A 20,621-nucleotide genomic window follows, 5' to 3' on the forward strand; every position below is an offset into this window, starting at 1 on the left:
CCTGGGTTGGAGGTGGAGAGAGGGCAGGAGGACAGGGATTCCTGCACTTCCCAGACAGAAGTTGGTTTGGATGGGAAACTTTTAGCGCATGTGCACGCCAGCCAGCAAGGACCGGAAGCCCCCCAGGCGCCTTCAATCAGGGGTGTAGCTAGGGGAGAGAGGGCCTCTGTTCACCCCTCGGGAGATAGTGAAGAAGATAGGGCGGGGTGGAGCTGGGGGGCGCTCTGGAGCTTAGGGGCCGGGTTCTTTGAACCCATCTGCTGAGTTATAACTACACCCCTGCCTTCAATAAATGCGCTCCCTTAAGAAGCATGCACTTGGAGGATCCAGCCAGGGTCCAAGCATGGGAGGCTGAAAGAGCTGCAGCCGACTGCTGGGCTTCTGGAATCCCACAGCAAGGAGCCAGTGGCACTGCAGTGGTCTCCCCTCCTCTTCCTATCCCCTAACCTCAGGCACCCCCAGCCCAGGCAGAAATCCACGATGAGGTCTTCAGTTGACATCTCCCCCACAGCCCTTTTCTAGAAGGCCATCCAACGCAATCTGCCCCCCCCACCCTCGACTGATTCAACGACTGCTCCGTCTCTTTCAGCCCACGGACGTCTCTTCCTTGTCTTTGGAAGCTCCTGAGTGTAAAGCCAACAGGATGCAATAATTCAGGCGCTATGCTAGGAAGGCCTCAAATGGCGACTGCCTTTTACCCCACTCCCACTGACTCCCACGAGACTTAGCTGGGGACACCCCCCCCCCCCGCCTACCACCTCTCCCGTCTCCAGCAAGAAGAGGCGGCTTAAAGGCAGCATGGGAGTTGGGGCTGCACTTTGCCTGGCCGTTATGTAACCAGCCACAACCACCACCCGCCTCTGCCCTCCTCAGCACAACTGCCCCTCCCGCGGCGGAGAGGGGGCCCTTATTGTGACGAATGTGGGCAGCCATCGGGCTCTATTTATCGCCCTTATATTGGACTGAAACCATAGAGGAAAACAAGAGGCTTCATCCCTTGGACAGGGAGAGGCAGTTGCGTCTTAAGGCCCAAAGTGACTCTGTCTCCGCCGGGCAGCAGGCCCAATCTCGATCGTTCTTGTTTGGGCGAGAGCCAGGCAGATGTCAAACGCGACCTGCACTGCAAACCTAGGCATGTTTACCCGCAAGTAAAGTCCACTGAGTTTAGTGGCGCTAACTCCCAAGTAAGTAGAAGTGCAGCCACAAGAATGCGTTACTTTAGCAGAAACGAGCTGCGGATTGAGTTGGCGCAGGCCTTCTCTCTCAGCCTTAGTGGAGGGCCTGGGGAGACAGGGGGTCCCAGGGCCATCCCAGAAGGGAGAGGGAGCGGGCGGGGCGATGGGCAGGGAGAACTCCATCGCCAGGCTCAGAAGGATGCAGGCAGCGCCTGGAAAGTTGCTGAGTTGATACGCTGTGCAGAAGAACCGAATAGCTCTAGGCTGGGGAAGTCCCTCTCACCCTCTTTCCGTGACACAGGGGAACTCTCTTGTTTTTGCTGCTACAAACCAACACAGTCGGCCGATCGTTTGGCACTCTAGTTTCGGTGAGGAGTGGAACGAAATAAATTGCCTTTCTTGATGCGTTCACACACGAAATCGTGTATTCCTTGGGGTGCGGAAAAACCACCTTGTTTCTAAGCATGCCCTCCTTAAGTCATACACCCCTAAGACGCTACTGTTTTCAAGCCTGACAGTATACCCCTTTGTTGGTATACTGGAAGGCCTTTATTATCTCTACATGTGTTCAGACGTTGCATCCCCAACCCATAGATCCGTTAAAGCGGCGGGAGACGACCTTATTGTTGCTCGCATACTCAGACACACCTGAGGACAACCCTAGAGCAGGTACCCATTGCAACCCGGTTGGGCCCGGTGAGCTGAGAAACAGCCCCCACGTGGGTTCCTGCGCCTCCTGGAGCCGTTTAGGAAACCTGGACACAAGGAAGCGACACCCGACATTTAGAAGAGAAATCGTCCTTTTTTTATTATTGGTTGAGTGTAAACAGAAAAAAGACAAACCTTGAACAACACCCTGTGCTTTACAGTTCGGTCCAGAAACAGCGAGAACACATATCAGGCAGTGGGCACGACGCAGGGCCAGAGGCTGGTGGGACCGCAAGTGTAGTAATAGAAATCTCAGCTTCGACACTTTCAAAAATAGGGTCATGTGGCGGGATCTGGCACCTTGCGAAGGCCCACAGGCTTTCGTCCGACAGAATCCAGCCTAAGGTTTGTTTTCCTTTTTAGATTACGGAAGAAGCCAACGATGTTATATATAGAAGGAAATGCAAGTCCATGAATAAGGAAGAGGAGCGAAAAATCAAAAGCAAAACCCCCAAACCCTGCAACCAACACCACTGACCAGGAACACTACCCCGGGGTTGCAATCAGTATGAGTGAGGGACGAGGAATAAATAAAACAACAACAGGATAGTGAGGAGAAAACAGGTGGCAGGATGATTGTGTGCGAGCGGTGTGAACAAGTAAACGCGTGACTAGATAAAAGCTTTTTAGGAAGCGAATCATAGAGAAAGGTGTACAACTACGGATCGCATCTTCCTTTTTGAAAGGGGAAGAAAATCCAGTTAGACGACATGGTGGTTTTTAGATCTAAATGGACCTTAATTAGCAAGAGAGGGAAATGTAGAAATGCCGCCGGAATGAACGTGGGGGGAAAGCAGAAGAGTTCAGGCAGCTCCACAGTGATGCACCGGACACAGTGAGACACTACAAATTAACACAAGTCACTTCTTGGCCCTGTTTTGGAATCGACAGAGATTACAAGGGGGCGGCGGTGGAGTTTCCATCAAAGGGGACGGGGGATTCCTCCCCGGCCTTACACTGAAAAGGGAGGCTTAATTCCAGATATAACACATTCGGATCATCTACAACAGCAGTTTCAAACACGTGTACAAATAAGGCCAAAATCCCCCCCCCCATTTCTCCAAAGTGTTCTAAAATCACAAAGCTTTCATTAAAGGGTGGGAGGAATCAATCAAAAATTCATGAATGAAATGTGATCCCTCTTCTGCCCAAATAACATCACAGATGAGGCACCCAAGAAAGGATCACTTTAGTATAACAACGTGAAAAGTTCCAATAGTGATTAGTGTTCTTGCACGCTAACTTTAGAACAAGCCACACACAAGCGCTTTTTAAAAAGCCAAGATCACCATCCGCAAGGAACCACTTCTGCGCAAAGCTGGTTCAAAGGAAGAGGCGTTCCCGGAGCACTGTGCACGAACTCCCACGGGCCACCGTCCAATGGTGAAGAATAGATGTCTTCAGCCGCGTTGAATTGTGTGGAACTTCCGGGCTAATAAGTTGCACTCTGGGTGGGGAGAGCCTGGCATTTAGAAGGGCTTGGGCAGAGCCTTCCGGATCGGGCCCACGAGCAGTTAAGAGATTGCTGGTATTCTCAGTTCTGCTCATTTCCCCTCTTGGTGAGCTTTGGAGGCAGAATTTGAGTTCGTCTTGTGGTTCAGGCAGGAACTATTCACTATCATGACTACTTGAAACACTTGGTGACAAAATATGGACTTCAGGCCTATGTGGAATTTAAAAGAGCCACGAGTCATTAAAAGTGATGAGAAATATACGGAATGTGAAAATGAAATCATGTTGGCAATAATAAAAAGTGATTAGCAACGTCAGTAATACATGCTTTCTTTCTTTCTTTTTTGCTATCAGTATTTCACAGTGTCTCCAGACAGTTAAGGTAAAACTCAGCAGGCTTCAGCAGTCCCTCAAAGTGATGGCCTTCTGAATGAGAAAAGGTCTTTCTACATGGGAGACAGGGAATTGGCCCTCACAGTTGCGGACCTGGTTTCAGCAGATCGTGTCGCCTCCCCACCTCGGCCTCGGACAAGAAAAAGGCTGCTGAGAGCGGAGATGCGGTGTCTTGGTACCGTACAGCATTTTTAAAAAGTTATTTTGATCTGTCACAAAATAGATATTCTGTTCGAATAAAAAATAAACGTTTCAACCAAATATTAGAAGCAATATTTTAAACACTGGTATTATTTGATCTATATTACATTTGTCGCTAAAACATCTTTCCCACTTTTAAAAATGACTCAGGAAACTCTCCGGAAACCTCAAATCTCCCAAAGCAAAGAGCGTTCAATAGAAACAGCCGGTGCATTGGGGGGTAAAATTAAGTCCTTTTAAATGTTCAGATTTACAGAAGCCCTGAGCTGAATCGCTCAAATCTTCATCCGTAATAAAAACAAAGTACCTATTGATTATATTTATTATTTTAGTTTGATGCACAGCCTCTCAGCTGACGGGCAGCCTCTCCCCAGCCTTAGTAGAAATGAGAGGAACAAAGTAAAATAGTCTTCTCTGTGGTTGCACACGAATCCGAAACACGTTTAGGTGGCGGTAAGACTCAAAAGTTCCACTGAAATCAAAGCGCATCATTTAGGAGCGCCACCATGGTGCCACCGAAATTTATTAGAGTCTGTGGATTTTTTAAAAAAATGACTAAAAACCCTAGATAAACCGTGTGCAAACAATTATTAAAAAGCCTAACGGCTGGGCGGCAACTTGTTTAGATAGGTTTAAAACCCCGCCGTTAAAAATGCATGAGAAATAAAACGAGCTCTGTTTACTGGGCGATTTGGGTGTGGTGGGGTGTGGTGAGAGAAACAGGCAGGCTGGGAGGAGGCAAGCGGCACTGGAAAGAGGCGGGCGCTAGGACCGGGGAAGAGCCGCAGAGGCCTGCCATCAGCTCGGTGCAGGGCTATGTCAGGGCAATTAGAGCTGCACCAGGCTGCGCGGTGCAGTGCTGCTGTCAGCCTTAATCTGCGCACTGATGGGCAGCCCGAAATCCAAGCTACAGCCCACAGGAAGTACAACCAGTGAACCCATATTGCTTTGACAGTTGCACTCATCTAGAAATAATGCAAAACGCTACTTAGATGTATACACGGCGACCCTGTGCTCTAGGAAGAAAACAATCTAATGAGGGGCTGGGACTGCAGAGCGCCTGCACCGCCGAGCCATTCATTCGGGCGGGCAGCCGCCAGCTTCCGCCCGCCCTACAGCTCTTCGTAGCGGATGCGCTGCGAGCGCCGTGTCGGAGCCGCTTTGCCCGAGCTGGTCCTCGCCTCCATCGCCTCGCTGAAAAACTTGAAGATCGACGGGAAGCTCTTCCAGGAGGTGAGCTCGTGCCGCTCTGTACCTGCAACACAGAAAGAGGAGAGCACCGCGTCACTGACGGAAACACTGACGGAGGAGGAGGAGGGCATCGCTCTCCCCGCCCTGCCGCAACAGCAAGGCGCAGGGCTCAGCCTGAGGAGCTGCGGCATCATTAAGTCAGCCACGCACGCACAGCCAGCCATAAACACACGCACACCACGTTTCTGAGCATAGTATTTAAAGAGGGAGGAGCCTCTTTGCCGCCGCTGGGGCGGGGGGAGGGTGCAGGAGGACCTCATGCGCACTTGCCGGGGAGTTAGCCGATTTGCGCTGCGTGCCTGCAAGCCTGCGCCCACTTCCTCTGAATACCTGCAGTCAGAGTTTGGCTCTTGAGGGCTGAGCCTTAATCAGCACAAACGGGAAGGGATTTCTAAACTTGGAGCTTCCTTTATAAAAAGCGAGGTGGCCAGCTCCAGCCGGCCTACAAGACCTCTCCTCTAATCCCAGCTCAGCATTCTGCACATGCTAGGAGGCTATCCCCTATTTCACCAGGGCCCCTACCTTGTGAACAGCTTTTGCTGAACCGCGCCTCAAATTAAGCCCTAGGGGAAAGAAGTTGCTAACCAGGCTCAGACAGGCGCAGGCTCTCACTGATAAGGGGGAAAGGATCCCCGTTTAGTGCCAAGTTTTCTGTCTGCCTCTTCCCCCACCAAACATTCAGATTTTCCCCAGTGGGATTAATTATTTTCATTTACATGTGTTTTAAGGTTCAAGATACTTTATAGTCTATGTCTTGCTTGTCTTTATAACCACCACACACAATTATCCTTACTTTATAAAGACAGGAATCTTGGACTGGGAGTTAATTGCTTTGAAATGGTGTCAGATCAACTCAGCCAGCCTTAGTGGCCCCTAGCCTCACAGGTTGAACTGTCCTTACTAGAGTCAACAGGTGCAGAGGAGGATTGGGTTCCTTTGCCTTTAATAGTTATATGGTAATGTCAGCTCATGCAGCTTTTCTCTTTACTTTCCCTGAACCTGCCCAAATCCCCACATCTTCACAACTCGCAAAGATACAGGGAGCCCTGTCCTCCTTTCACTTGGTCATTCGAGCACACTCTTACCCCCAGTTTTTGAAAGAGGCAGTCTTGGGAAACTTTATTATTGTGCTTAACAACACACTCATGCCCACCTAGAGCTATCCCTTTAGTAGTATAATAACTGAAAGTGAAATTGGTGACACAGTCCCTTTCACCTTCTGTAAACATATATATAGAGTGATAATAGCGATACATTGCTGTACATCCTACAGTTTAAATATCCTGGTACTGTAAGTCTGGAAAAGTGAGAGGCTCTGGTATTCTTTTTCTTTCTTTATTCTTCTCCCATCTCACATTTACTTGGACAAAGAGTCCCAAAATCTTTTTACTACCCAGTGTATTGCTTTTATAAATCAAACAGCAACAGGATGTAATATTACTACTACTCCCTCCCACAAAACACCCCAGCAACCAGGTGCCCTGAAGGAGTTCCAAGCTCTTCCTAAATAACACAATTATGCAGAGATGCTGCTGGGAAGCTTCCAGATCCCAGGCTCCTGTATGATACTTTAACATTGTTAATGATAATTCTCCACTCTGTAATAGTAGGTCATTGCTATGGTTACTCTACAATGGTGCAACACTTTGCTCTCCCCTTCAGCTATTTGCTGAGACCTGGTAACCACATTTGTTGCCTAGCAACAGTTTTGTGAGAGTATCACAATCTGGGAGTTACAACAATAAAGGACATGATGGCCCTGGCCTACCCTGAAGGAGAGCTTGCCTGACAGGTGGTCGGGTGTCTCTGGCATGGAAGTGACACACACAAAAACATACCCTGAGTCCCTGCTGGATCACACCAATAATGTGATACCAGCATACAATGACAAAGCCACTCCCTTACAAAACCAGCTTTCTTGCTAGTCCCACAAAGAGATCTCCCTCCAGAGGCAACTACTGCACAAAGACCCTTCTATAGTACATATCCATCCCTCAGTAGAGACATGCCTTTCACATCTAATTCACATATATATTCCCCCACACCCTTAACACTTAAGGCAGGTCATTTCCAACAAGGATAATTCCTCCACAGATCCCTTTTACAAAAAACAGCCACTCTCACACAAGCACCTTTTAGACAATGAATTTCTATCACAGCAAACATCCTGCAGACCTTCTTTAAGGACACAAAGAATTCATGGTTACAAAAAGAGAACTACAGGGGCAAAGACACCTCACCTACCCATAGATACTTGCAAATACATCTGGTTTACAGATACACCTTGTGGCCACTGACATGCAGACTTTATTAGGAAATAGATAACCATCTATGCTATGTGCTCTCCTTTTAAACAAGTAGCCACCACCTTCTCACTTTGGTCTCAATTTAAACAGAATCCACAGATAATCAATGCTTTGTAGTTACAAATCCATTTCATTCTTCGCGCTATAAGGAGAGTCCCCAGACAAACATTTTCCACACCTTCCCCACCCACAATACAATCACACTCTCTTGGTTGCTACAGAACTCTTAATCACACACTTTCTCTTATTTCTGTATGAATTCATTTTTAAATGTAGGCCTACATTTATGTTAAATTACTTGCAGAGAGATTTGGCTGTTTTATTATTTATCAGATACATTTTCCTTTGTGAACAGCGATTTTCCAAATGCACATGACAAGAAAATAAGTGTGAGAAGCTCTGTGTTAATTGTCCTCCCATCCTTGTCTCCCTCTCTCCTTCAGTATGTAACCTACACTTTTCCTCAGAAGAGATCATACTTAACAGTTGCTAGTGTTACTGAGACTATGATCAACGCGTTAAGATTTCCAGTAGCAACTCTCTCATGCCATCCTTCTCCAAAACCAATTCAGGCTTTTGAATCTAGAGGGACCTGATGATTCAATGGGCTGAAGCAATTTTAACTCCCTTTCCTCATTGTCTCTTACCTAGTAACAATCTTACTGATGGATGAACAATTTCCCTTGTGGTAAAATCACTACAAATGGCTTTCTACAATTATGACGATCTGTTGCTTGACTAGGATTGCTCTAAAATCCTAGTCCTCTCATCTTGTCAAGTATAAATGCTGGCCCTTCATAACGTTTGCAGTGCCAAATTATGCTTGTAGATAGTCAGTCAACTGCCGGGGGTGGGGTAGGGGGGAGAAGGGGCGAGCGGGGGGAAGAGTACTAAGATTCTTAAGATTTCACAGTACAAAGATTAGGGACTTCACCCATGGATCTTACCCAATGAGCTGAACTTATTATGTAACAATTCTGCCAAATGGAATGGAGTGTGAGACAAATATCTCTGTCCGTCTATAGAGAAAGCCTAAGCAGCTGTAGGGTTTCATAGGCATAAGACCTCTAGAAATGAATGGGATAGTTCTTAGAGTAATTTTAAAAGATGAGATAGCAATATGACAATTATCACATGAACCAGGCAGAAAACTTTGGATAGGAATATGAGTAACAAGTGCAGACTCACAAACCATTTTGTGGTTTGTGTATACTAGTCCTAGATTTTGTTTATTTGTTACACTTTTGTACAGGATCCACAAAACCACCTTTTGCAGAGACAGACATAAGATATTTCCTCTCTATTGACTCTCTTTCCTTATCCTGATCCAAGTAAGGAGATTTATGTAGGGAAGCAGGTTTCCACTCGGCTGTATCACTCACTGGATCAGAATCCAAGGAATAAGGTGGATCTCTGCATCCAAATACACATCCAAGGGCAATGCTGTCTATTCACACTGTGTTGCTTTCAGCACACATTCAACATGCTTCCTGTTGAAATCAATGCAGTGGGAACAGACACATACATTGGCCCCAAGTTGAAGGGAAGGAAGAAGAAAGTTGTTTGCTTCCATTCCGCATAATTCCCATCACTTGCTGTCTAAGAGCTGCTGTCTACTGCCACTGTTTAGAGGCAGTAAGAGGGTGGTGTAGATGTGCAGCCCCCAACCACTGGTTTGGTTTTGGCAGTGGGGCAGGGGAAGGATATGGAGTAAAAAAAAAAGCACCCCAAGATTTTCATAGGGTCCCTCAGGGGAGAGAGTACAGCAAGAAGCTCTGCTGTCACTTTCCCTAGATCAGGTTTGGCTGCCAGCACATCCATACACTTTACTGTTAAGGAGGGAAGTAACATAACATTCAGGAAACCTTGGATTTGCTGCCCATTTCTAGAGACAATGTCAACTAAAACACTTTGGACGCACTTTTTGCAGACAGAAGAACTTGCAATTGTCACCCCAATGAAGACACTGATTGAAATGAATATTTAATTGCATGGATAGAAATGCACTCTTGTCACCTGCTTGGAGTCCATCTCCTCTGAATGTTTGAGGTGGTTTTTGGTGCTACTACTCCCTTTTTCTTTTGCATAGGAACAGTGGGGTTCCTGAAGGTGAAAACCAATAGAGGTATCTTCATGCCTGGGCTATAACGGGTTTCCATACAGGAACTTCATGAAACACTTGTGAATACAGAGATCCATGTGGTTTCACAAGGGAGGACACCAACATATGAGGGTAGAAAATAACTCCTTGGAAAAGGAGAATTTGTGAGGTGTCCAGTTTAGAAATCTGAAGGGTAGGTAAAGGAGGCAATTTAAAGAGGAAGGAAGGAAAATACAAAATCGTTCCATATTAGTCAATGGAATGAAGGGAAGAGTTTTAATATTGAGGGGGAAATAATAAAGGCAATGTTGATCTATTAATAAATGAAATAAAATAGATAATTTATCTAAAAGGGTAAGATGGTGGACAGTTTTAATATCAGTCTAACAATAAAGAAAAGTAGAACTGACTAACAATGAAGACCTTGTCAATATAGCTGTTGGATTCGGGGGGAAACAGATGAGGGAATACTTTGAAAATTTAATATACAAATCAGCAGGTCTGGATGACAAGCATCACAGAGTCGTAAGGGAATTAGTTAATGAATTTGCTGAACTACTGGCAATTATTTCTGAAAACTCATGCAGAAGGTACCAAAGCACTGGCATGGGTGGGAAGCAACTATTGTATTACTTAAAATAAGAGAGAGAGAGAGAGAGATTACTATGTAGCATAATTTTGAGAAAAATAATAGTGAAATCTTAAAAGGAAAAAACCCACAAATAACTACAGGGCTATGAGAAATTTAGGAATAAACAGAAGCAGATCTGCCAATAACAATTATATCAAACTGAATTACTAAATATATAATCAAAAGGGTTATCTGAACAAGTGATGCTATGTTTGTTTGGTATAAAAATGGGCTTTCTGAAATCATTTGCAGAGAACTGCAGCTTTTATTAACCAAGTGGGTGAAGGTTCCTCTCTCTTGCATAAAGGTAGAGCTAGTTAACTGTTGTTCTCAAATCAGGGCATAGACAGACCAGGGCAGCTCCCATATTTCTAGAACTAGCAGGTCATACACAGTGGTCCCAGTCCAGAGGCTCTCCCAGGCAGCACTGGGATGCATGGAAGGATCATTTTATCTCACAAAGGACTTGACATCATTGATCAACCTTTTGGGGAAAGGAGGAAACTAGGATCAGGTACCGTAAATACCTTTACCTTTCCTCTAAACACCACTGTCATGGGTGACAGTGACAACTTTTGTTCATTGGTGACCCAAGGGCCAAAGCTCACATAGTCATGGATGTGGAGGGGCTTTTACCATTTGGTGCTATCCTTTTGCATACAAGTGGCCCAATTTAGAAAGTGAAGCCACATGGGAACATGTTTCCATGCAATTATTGTTCTTGCTGGATTGCGCAAGTGAATCTGATTTCTTTCTCTCTTTTAAAAAAGTGTTTGCTCTATAAGTGTGCTAGGCTCACAATAACATCTTACATTTATTCAATGTTCAGTAGCACTGGGAATTAGTGTATCCTAAGATATCTTACTATTTGCTGTGCCAGCAAACAGCACTGTGCTAACTTAATGCAATAAACTCTGAGGTTATGCCAGTGATGCAGGCATGCAAGCCAGTGCACATGTTTACGGTCAGAGTACAATGGTGACTATAGTGAAGACAATGAGAAATATGCTATTAATTTCAGTGGGACTGGGATTCCACCAAACAAATAATGGCTAATTTTAGTATTAACCTAATTGGCAGGGTAACATGGGTGAAAATCCCACAGGGAATGGTATTAGGCTTGTGTGCTTTTTAAATGTAATTAATAAAAGGAAGACTAAGTAAATTCCATATTAATTCATTAGGCAAATGCTACATTTAAAATTAAAGTTGGAGAATTTCTCCTACAATAAATAAGACTTTTGAATAGGAAACACCTAAGTTAGATCTGGTGGTATATTTCCAGAAATTGTAATCAAAAGCAAGTATACAAAACCCAGATAAGTCATATTGCTTAAAATCTTATTTATTGCTCAATGTTTCTGGGTTTTTTCACAGAAGGGCAGAAGAAAAATCCATGAAGGAATTTTTTACTTGGATGGGTTTTTTGGTTTTGTTTTCCTGGTTTTGCAAAGTTTACAGCTTCCTCTAGTTTCAGGAGCAGAGTTTAGAACCTCTGTAACTTTCACATGCAGTGGCAAGCGATCTAGGACAGAAATGCCCTCCTCAGGTGTTTACCTACTGTGCAGGACAAAGAGCTCCTTCCATGGAGTTTACAAGCTATGTACAACAAAGAGTCCCTCCTGTGGAGTGTACAAGATGTGTAAAACAAAAGTTTGCCCTGATGTGCACGAAAGAAGATTTCGGTACAAACCTACACCTGCAGAGAACATTTCTGTGTTAATACATTTCATCTTAGATATTTACTAAAATGGTAACCTTACAGTTTTGCAAGGTCCTGAGGACACCTGCAGTTTTCAGGCTATGCCAACCCAATGAAATTCAGTTCAGTTGGATGCACCATACTGGCAATAAAAGCTATACTTGGTATAATTGGTTTCATAGGGGAAAATGTCCAAGTTCAGGTGCTGGCACAGATGTGGCATATGTATGTGGTTCTCAAACTCCATTAACATTACAATTTTAATAACTTCAAGGCTATGGTCTTCCTGTCTGTTCTGAAACTCCTTCCCATTTCCAAACTCTTCATTTATGGACAGAGGCCTCTCTTTCAAAATTATGATCAAAGTATGTGAGTAAACTCAAATTAGCTTCTCTATAAAGCATGAAGTACCCCTGTCTTGAACCCTTGTGAAGTTCTGTCTTCCCAAGAATGTTCCATGGAAACTATTTGAGGGTTAGATGTCTGTAAAACTAAAAAAGCCCCTCTTCTTATTTCAGTGTTGTAGCCATGGTCTGCTCTATGCCAAGCTTTGGTAGTTCATATTCCTTTCTGTATATTTTATTTCTGTATAAAAGGCATAATCTCCCTAAATGCCTCATGCCTGGAGCAGTGATGGGCTGGATGAGGGATAACAAACTGAAACCGAATCCAAATATGACGGAGGTACTTATTGTGTGGGGTCGGAACTCGGGAGACTATTTTGATCTGCCGGTTCTAGATAGGGTCACACTTCCCCAGATGGAACAGGTACGCAGTCTGGGGATGCTTCTGGATCCAAACCTCTCCTTGGTGTCCCAGGCTGAGGCGGTGGCCAGAGGTGCTTTTTATCAGCTTTGGCTGGTATGCCAGCTGCATCCATATTTTGAGATAAACCATGTCAGAATAGTGGCACATATGCTGGTAACCTCCAGACTTGACTAATGCAATGTGCTCTATGTGGGCTGCCTTTGTACGTAATCCAGAAACTGCGGTTGATACAATATGCGGCAGCCAGGTTGGTCTCTGGGACATCTTGGAGGGTGCTGGTGGGTATATTTATAGAGCCCTAAACAGCTTAGGCCACTGGTATTTAAGAGAATGTCTTTGCCATGAGCCCCACCTCCCATTGATATCATCCGGAGAGGTTTTTCTGCAGTTGCCACCAGCTTGTCTGGTAACTACACAGAGACGGGCCTTCTCTCTTGCTGCCCAAGATTCTGCAATGTGCTCCCTGCTGAGGCTACTCTAGAATGGCTACGCTGGAGTAGCTGAGGCTACTCTCTTGCTGCCCAAGCCTCAGGAATGTGCTCCCTGCTGAGGCTACTCTTCTCTGACAACTTTTAAAAAGACTCTAAAGACTTATTTTTTTTACCCAAGCTTTTTAACTGCATTGTGGTTTTAAATTGTTTTAAGGTCTTCATTTTTAATCTGTCTGATGTTGTTGTAAACTGCCCAGAGATGGAAGTTTGGGGCGGTCTACAAATTCAAATTTTAACAAACAAATTTTAACAAACCAACAAATTCTACCTGTTTGTTGAGAACTATCATATTCCCTCTCAGTGTCCTTTGTTCTTTGCACCTGTTTTAGCTTGAATGAAGCCTTTCAACATTGTCCCCACCTTGGGGACACCTTTTCAGATGTTATTTCATTAGTGCCTTCTACAAGGGTACCAACTACTGTTTGTTCCTACTATAAATGCCCTGCCTAATAAGTCCAAGAACCAATTTTGCCTTCTAATTCATAGGACTGATGTTGCCCTTTTTAAATATCTGTATCTGCATCACATTAGTGGCTCTTGTTCATCTTATGACCAAACACCAGTATCTTGAGATCCTCCTCCTCCTCAATTGTTATTATATGATGAGCCCCACCCTTAAACACATATATAAATACTGAATTTTCTTCTATTTCTGTTGCTCCAGTTCAGGAGATCATCTATTTCATTCTGCATAATTTCCTGATCTTTCCCTGCGTTGACAATGCCTTCAAGTGCAATATCAGCTCAATATCAGCTGCAAATGTCACCAAAACATCTCTCCATGTCACTAATCAAAATGTGCATATATTGGGCCCTAAGAGTGATGACTGGGACACCACTGATTAGTTCTCTCCAACGAATATACTGTAGGTTCAACATAATACAGCCACTTAAAATCCTGCTGTGGTAGGTTCTAAGCACATGGCCATGTGGCAAGGCCAGTGCCACTACACTCCAACAATTTCTTAGAAATGGAGGGAGCCTGATAATGCTGGGCTTATTATATGACTGGAGGATACAGATGAGTAACCCCTGCTAAGTTGGCAAAGAGGCACCTTTCAACGTGGTGATTCTCTTTATTTAGCGGGGGGGGGGAGGGACTGGCCCTATCCACCCCTAGCACAGTATCTCCAGTGACTGTTGCTGGTGTGTATCTGATGTTTCTTTTGTAGATTGTGAGTCCTGTGGGGACAGGGAGCCATCTTATTTATTTATTATTTCTCTGTGTAAACCACCCTGAGCCATTTTTGGAATCATCATTATCATCTTTTCATTGGTTAGAACTGCCATTCAGTTAACAGGTTATCCATTTCTACTATAATGATAACTTCTCGCATCGCATATACATATATGACAGGGACCTGAGACTGGCTGCTGCAGTGCAAATCAGACATTTCCCACTGTGTTCCTCAGGGGTGGAGCTATAATTTGGCAGGCGTGTCTGAAGAACATGCGCTGCCCCGCCTCTGGAGCTGCCTCACTTGTCACTGCTTGCTGGCCAGCCACTCCTGCTGCTGCCTACCCACTCACTTGCCACACCTCCCACTCATGGGCTGCTCCCCCTCATGGGCTGAAAGGCTTCCTGCTTCTCACTGGCCAGGAGAAGCCTGGTGGGGCAGTGGGAGTGGTGCGTGGCATGGCCATGGGTGAATGGGGATCCCCCCACAACACCAGTACACTGCATCATGGAGGGCAGAGGGGCCGCCCATGTTCATGCTCTCTCTGGCTCACTCTTGCTCTTGCTACGCCACTGGTTTTCTTCTGAACCAGCCATCAGTTTGACCATAACAGATGATAAAACAAGCAGAAGATACAACTACACAGAGCACAGCTCAGCTAAGGACTGTATCTGGTGAAATGTTTTTGGGTAAAGTAGAATGAAATGTCAGAGGGCTATAGGCCACCTCCAGCCTCAAAGGCAGGATGCCTCTGAGTACCAGTTGTGGGGGAGTAACAGAAGGAGAGAGGGCACGCCCTCAACTCCTGCCTGTGGCTTCCAGCGGCATCTGGTGGGTCACTGTGTGAAACAGGATGCTGGATTAGATGGGCCTTGGGCCTGATCCAGCAGGGCTGTTCTTATGTTCTTATGAAATGCTTGAATTCTTCTAAAATTGAATCTAAAGAGTCATTTACAAAGAAACTGTACTATCTGCTGAATGTGTATGTGAAAATATACAATGGGTATGCAATGGGCCTCTGTGTCTGATATGTGTGGCATAGGCTTGGTCCACACAATCCCCACATGAGCATCTCAGGAGCTAATGGGGCTGCTGTTGGATTCATGCCTAAGTAGCACTCATATTGAACTAATGCCTAGGTAGCACTCATGAAAATGTACCATTCATGGGAACCATAGTTTTTAACAGAGGGGCTTATCCAAACAGCTCATGAAGGTAGATGGACAAACTCCATACAGAGCTACCAATGCATGCCCACAAGTAGTGCCTTTGTGTGAGCTTTGTCCCCCTGCAACCTCAAGAGGTTTTGTGCACTCCTGGGGTGATTGTGTGGCAGCTGCTGGTAAGTGCAAACTGGGTCTGAGGCAGGCAGCATGTGGGTTAGCTAAAATAGCATGAAGTGACTGAGACAAGCTCAAAGAGAGGCTCCAGGGAATACTACACTCTGTCAATTCATTGTGCACTGTGGGTAGATTTTCCTTCCTTCAAAATCCGTAATCCTGTAACACAGCTAATTTTTGCATGTTCAATGAAATGCAAAACAACAACCAGAAAGGGATTTTGAAAATGGTAATGTATCCTTTAATTTTTACTAAAGATACATTTATAGCCTGATCCTAACAGCTTCTGCAACAGCAGCTTACTGACTGGGTTGAGATATAAAGCTAAAACATTATTATGCCATGGTTTAACATTACTAGCACAAGCCTTGGGTTTGCAAGTGAGGGGAGGAAATGAACAGCTTCCATTTATGGTTGAAAGGAAGAAACCCACCTTGATTTGTCATTGTGTGTGAACTCAGCAAAGTGTGCTAACTAATTTGTTAAGAAGTCAGGATATCAAACCAGTATCTAATCAAAGAAGCTACTAGTTTCCTCCCATCACATGTGCAGGAGAAGGAGCAGAACGCAAGCCCAAGGCTTTCCTAGTAATGCTAAACCCTACATTAATCAGGGTTTAATGTTCTATCTGAACCCACCCAATGTGTATAAAAGGATCCATATCCACCTTAAATGTGCCTTTTGGCTTAATATGTTTGTAGACCAGGCTGTTTCGTACACAGGAAGTTGCCTTATTCCGAGTCAGAGCATTGATCCATCTAGCTCAGCACAGTCTACACTGACTGGCAGCAGCTCTTCAAGGTTTCAAGCACGAGTCTTTCCCAGCCCTACCTGGAGATAGCAGGGATTGAACCTGGGACTTTCTTCATGCAAGCAGATGCCTTGCACTGAGCTATGACCCACCCGCTAAGGGGAATATCACATTTCCTAAAGGGAATAGACAATGCTCACATGTAGTCCCTCATCCAAATGCAAACTAAAGGATACCCTGCTCTGCAAAGGGCTCATGCTTTCTACCACAAGACCGGCTCTCCATTATTGTCTTCTTAATCAAGACGATAATGGAGACATTGGCTGACATCCAGACTAACAGTGTGCAGTGCACAAAAGTGTGCACACATAAGGTCACGTAGCTGCGCAACTGCTCGAAGTGGCATGATCTCTTGCACTCTCAGTCCACTTGTGCAAGTGTTGCGCTTGCGTAACAAAGATAATGGAACAGGGGTTGACATCCACACTTGTGATGTTGTGCAGACCTAAAATGTTTGTGGAGTTCCACTAATTTTTGGTGCTCTGTGATGGTGTTCTAGCAACAACCTTCTCCCAGAAATATACAAGGTTGTGTTGCAAGGCTGTGCAAGTGCATCTTCTTGGGCCAATTATTAGTATTAGTATTAGTCTGGAATGCAAACTCCCCACTTAGCAGAACTAGCTAGCACAACATCCTTGTACTACTGCATAGTGCCAGATATACAATCAGAATTATTTGCCATGAAAATATTTGTGTCTTTTTTTCAGTGTGCAATTTAGCGACATTTACACTTCAGTTCATTTTTGTTACTGTTATAATAGTGGATTTCATAATCTTTGGACCCACAAAGTTTCTATGACACCCAATAACCTATGAAGTGATTCAGATATGGATATATATAACAACGTTCAGAGACTGGCTGCTGTGACGCAAAACAGGCATCTGTCACTGTGTACATGTGAACTAGCCTTTAGTCTGACTTTTACAGGTTATAAGCCAGATGTGTGCCTCTTTCCCAGAAACCTTATGGATCAGGACTCACTTCATTTCTCCCCACTGGCTTTTCTATGTTAAAGTATAAGAGTAAAAAACTTTCTTTGGTCAAGCATTGCTAGGATTTCTAGATTCAGTACACTACAGGGCTCCATAGACTTAATTGTAGAAAAGGAGAATTGTAGCAGTGCTGCTTCTCCTACCCTGGCATTGGTAGAGCCTAAATGGAGAAATGGCATCTGATGCAGTTCTCCCTTCTATGCAAAGATTAAAGGCACAGAAGACCTAATGTGTACTGAATCTGGCAACACTAGTTGCAGCATCTGGTTTTAAAGCTGTTCTGTTTTCAAACACTGTATTGGTTTTTTGTAAGCATTTTATAGCTTAATACATCCACATGGATCATTTCTTCTTAGTATTGAATTAAACAATAACAGGTGTCCCGAGTTCATGTTAGGTATAGACAGACAAGATAATATCTTATTTGCTAAGTCCACCAATCGAATGAAATTATGCAAAGCATCAGAGAAAGAGCTAAAGCAACTACCCGAGCATTAACCAATCATTTTTTAGACATATGGGGGTGGAAAAAAAGCCACAGCAACAAAGACAATAGCATCGGAATGGCAGCTGCTGTATAAAAGGGACATAAGAAAAGATGATGTTTGGAAATCACACAGTGTGTGTCAAAGGGGAGTTCATTTTAAAGACAAATGCAATGATGAAGACTAAGGTCATAAGAAACTGGCAGATCAAGGACAGACTTGAGAAACAATAAAAATACACACATTTGAAAACAAACAATTTCCCTCTTTTCTTATGTGCTTGCATTTAAATCTAGAAGCAGGATTTCCCTTCAAAATAACAATGCTATTTGCATTGCATTCTGTGCAATTAAAAGGGCAACCTCTGGGGCCTACATACTGTAATTGAGAAGTGTATGAGAGGGTGTTAAGGGTACATTCACGTATACCTGAAGTCTAGTTCTAGTTGTATGTTAGATTATTATTTATTATTATTTAATATATTTATATCCCGCTCTTCTACTTATAGAGGTTTTGGAGAGGCTTAAAGCAGTAAAAAAATACAGTATAATGATTAAAAGTACATCAAAAGCAGTGCAAATATACAATTATATACAATAACAACTAATACAGCAATCAATAGAGCAATAAAACATTTAGTTCCTGTAGTGTCTGCACACAGAACTTTATAGCAACCTGTCTGTTCCTCTTTGTCCTTGTTTTGTCCCTGTTGTGCACATCATACAAAGTACAAGCTTGTGTTCACCCCATGTTCCTTTGCATTGTTTCACACAGTGTTGCTACATGGCAACAGAGAGACTGACATGGTATTTTTTATATTCCCTTACATAGTAAGAAATTAAGCAGCTCTGGCTTTCCTTCCTCTTCCGTTTCCTTCACCCCTCTCCTGCCTCCAATATGGCACATTTGAAGTCCTACGTTTTAGAGCATGGTGGGTGGATGACAGGATTAGCAGAAAAAGAGGTGGGAGAAGCCATGGCGGCCTCATCATTCACAGCACTGGGGAATTTAAAAGTACAGAGAGAGCCAGAGTGGTGTAGTGGTTAGAGTGCTGGACTAGGACTGGGGAGACCCGAGTTCAAATCCCCATTCAGCCACAATACTAGCTGGGTGATTCTGGGCCATCACTTCTCTCTCAGCCTAACCTACTTCACAGGGTTGTTGTGAGGAGAAACTCAAGTATGTAGTACACCGCTCTGGGCTCCTTGGAGGAAGAGCGGGATATAAATGTAATAATAATAATAATAATAATAATAATAACAACAACAACAACAACACTGCATAGATCTCTGTATTACAATCTGGTAATTCTGTTTTCACATGGTGTGCTTCTCTGGCTGAGTAAGTCTCTTCACCATCATTTTCAAATTAAAAATACAGGGAGATTTTACATTTTTGTAACTCATATAATCCAAACTTAGTCTGTTTTAGCATCTTAAAATTCAGAGGTTGCTTAACCATAACAGCAGCATGAAAACAGTACTCAAAAATACTGAGGAGAAAGTACATGCATATATGAAGTTGCTTTCTACTGAAGTAGACCATAGGGATGTGCACGAGATGGGGCAAATCCCCCAGAACATTCCATCGGAACAACCAGTCGAGCAGGTTCTGATGGAATGAGCTTGGAGCACTCAAAATGTTCAGAGCATTCTGGCCTCTACACACATGCAGCAGCCATTTGTGTGGTGGTGCTGACCACACAAATGGCTGCCATGCATGTGCACAGGTCAGAAGAGCAGCATTTTGGAGTCCAAAATGGCACGCAGAACACTTGGAACGTTCCAACTCAGAACAGGGTTGTTCTGTTCTGAGCTCGGAACACTCAAAATGGCCTGTTTCAAGTTAGAACGTTAAGAGATCGGAACATTCTGCACATTCCTAGTAGACCACTGTTCAATCTAGATCTGTACTGTCTACACTGATTGGTAGCAGCGCTCCAAGATTTCAGACAGGGATCTTTTTCTACCTAGAGATACCAAAGACTGAACCTACAATCTTTTGCATGTAAAGCATTTGCTCCATTATTGAGTTATGGCCTCTCCCCAGAAACTGGGATCTGTCCAACAAGGGTTGCTTGCTGCCTATAATTCAATGAGTGTACAAAGTTAGTATGAGTTATTTTTTTACTTCAGAGTATTATGTAACCAAATAGGACAGAACAATGGCAATGGCATGAGAAAATGTAGAAAAGAGTGGCCTCACTATTAACATAATGTTAATAACAGTGTATAATGTAACAACACTGATCAAAAATAAAGTTGGTACTTTCCAAAAAGGAGGCATGGTAACCAAAATAATAGCAGTGAGATCATTTTTAACCCACAAGATTTATGTGCTCAAATCTCTTCCTCCAATATTGAGCTACTGTTTTAAATTTAGCAACACATTTATCGAATCAGTTAGAAACTTAATTGTTTTGAATATGTTTCAACAGTCCAAGCAAATATTTCTTTCTTAGGTCATCACATATTGTAAAGTAAAGCAAGTCATCAGCTAAGCTTTCCACACAATGTGTACCACACAAACAAAACCATGAGGCTACGGGCATTTTTCATATCTCCCCTCAAGATACTGACATGGTGTGGTGTGGTTTGCAGTCTTAGGGAAAAACAAGCTCTTTGGAGAGAACTAG

The 20,621-nt window shown here is 43.9% G+C and overlaps 1 protein-coding gene across 6 annotated transcripts in view; it reads right to left on the reverse strand.

Annotated features, from left to right (window-relative positions):
* Positions 1 to 1,957: 1,957 nt before the first annotated feature.
* The window catches only part of FAM172A (family with sequence similarity 172 member A), a 324,812-nt gene continuing 306,148 nt past the window's right edge, over positions 1,958 to 20,621 (reverse strand). For all 6 annotated transcript variants that reach the window (XM_053293928.1, XM_053293933.1, XM_053293932.1 and 3 more), the window contains one exon: positions 1,958 to 5,184. In XM_053293928.1, the coding sequence (XP_053149903.1) occupies positions 4,918 to 5,184 (267 nt within the window). In that variant the 3' untranslated portion in view covers positions 1,958 to 4,917. The remainder of the gene's footprint in view (positions 5,185 to 20,621) is intronic.

The sequence above is a fragment of the Hemicordylus capensis genome, chromosome 2 (assembly GCF_027244095.1).
Source record: "Hemicordylus capensis ecotype Gifberg chromosome 2, rHemCap1.1.pri, whole genome shotgun sequence".
Taxonomy (NCBI): Eukaryota; Metazoa; Chordata; class Lepidosauria; order Squamata; family Cordylidae; genus Hemicordylus; species Hemicordylus capensis.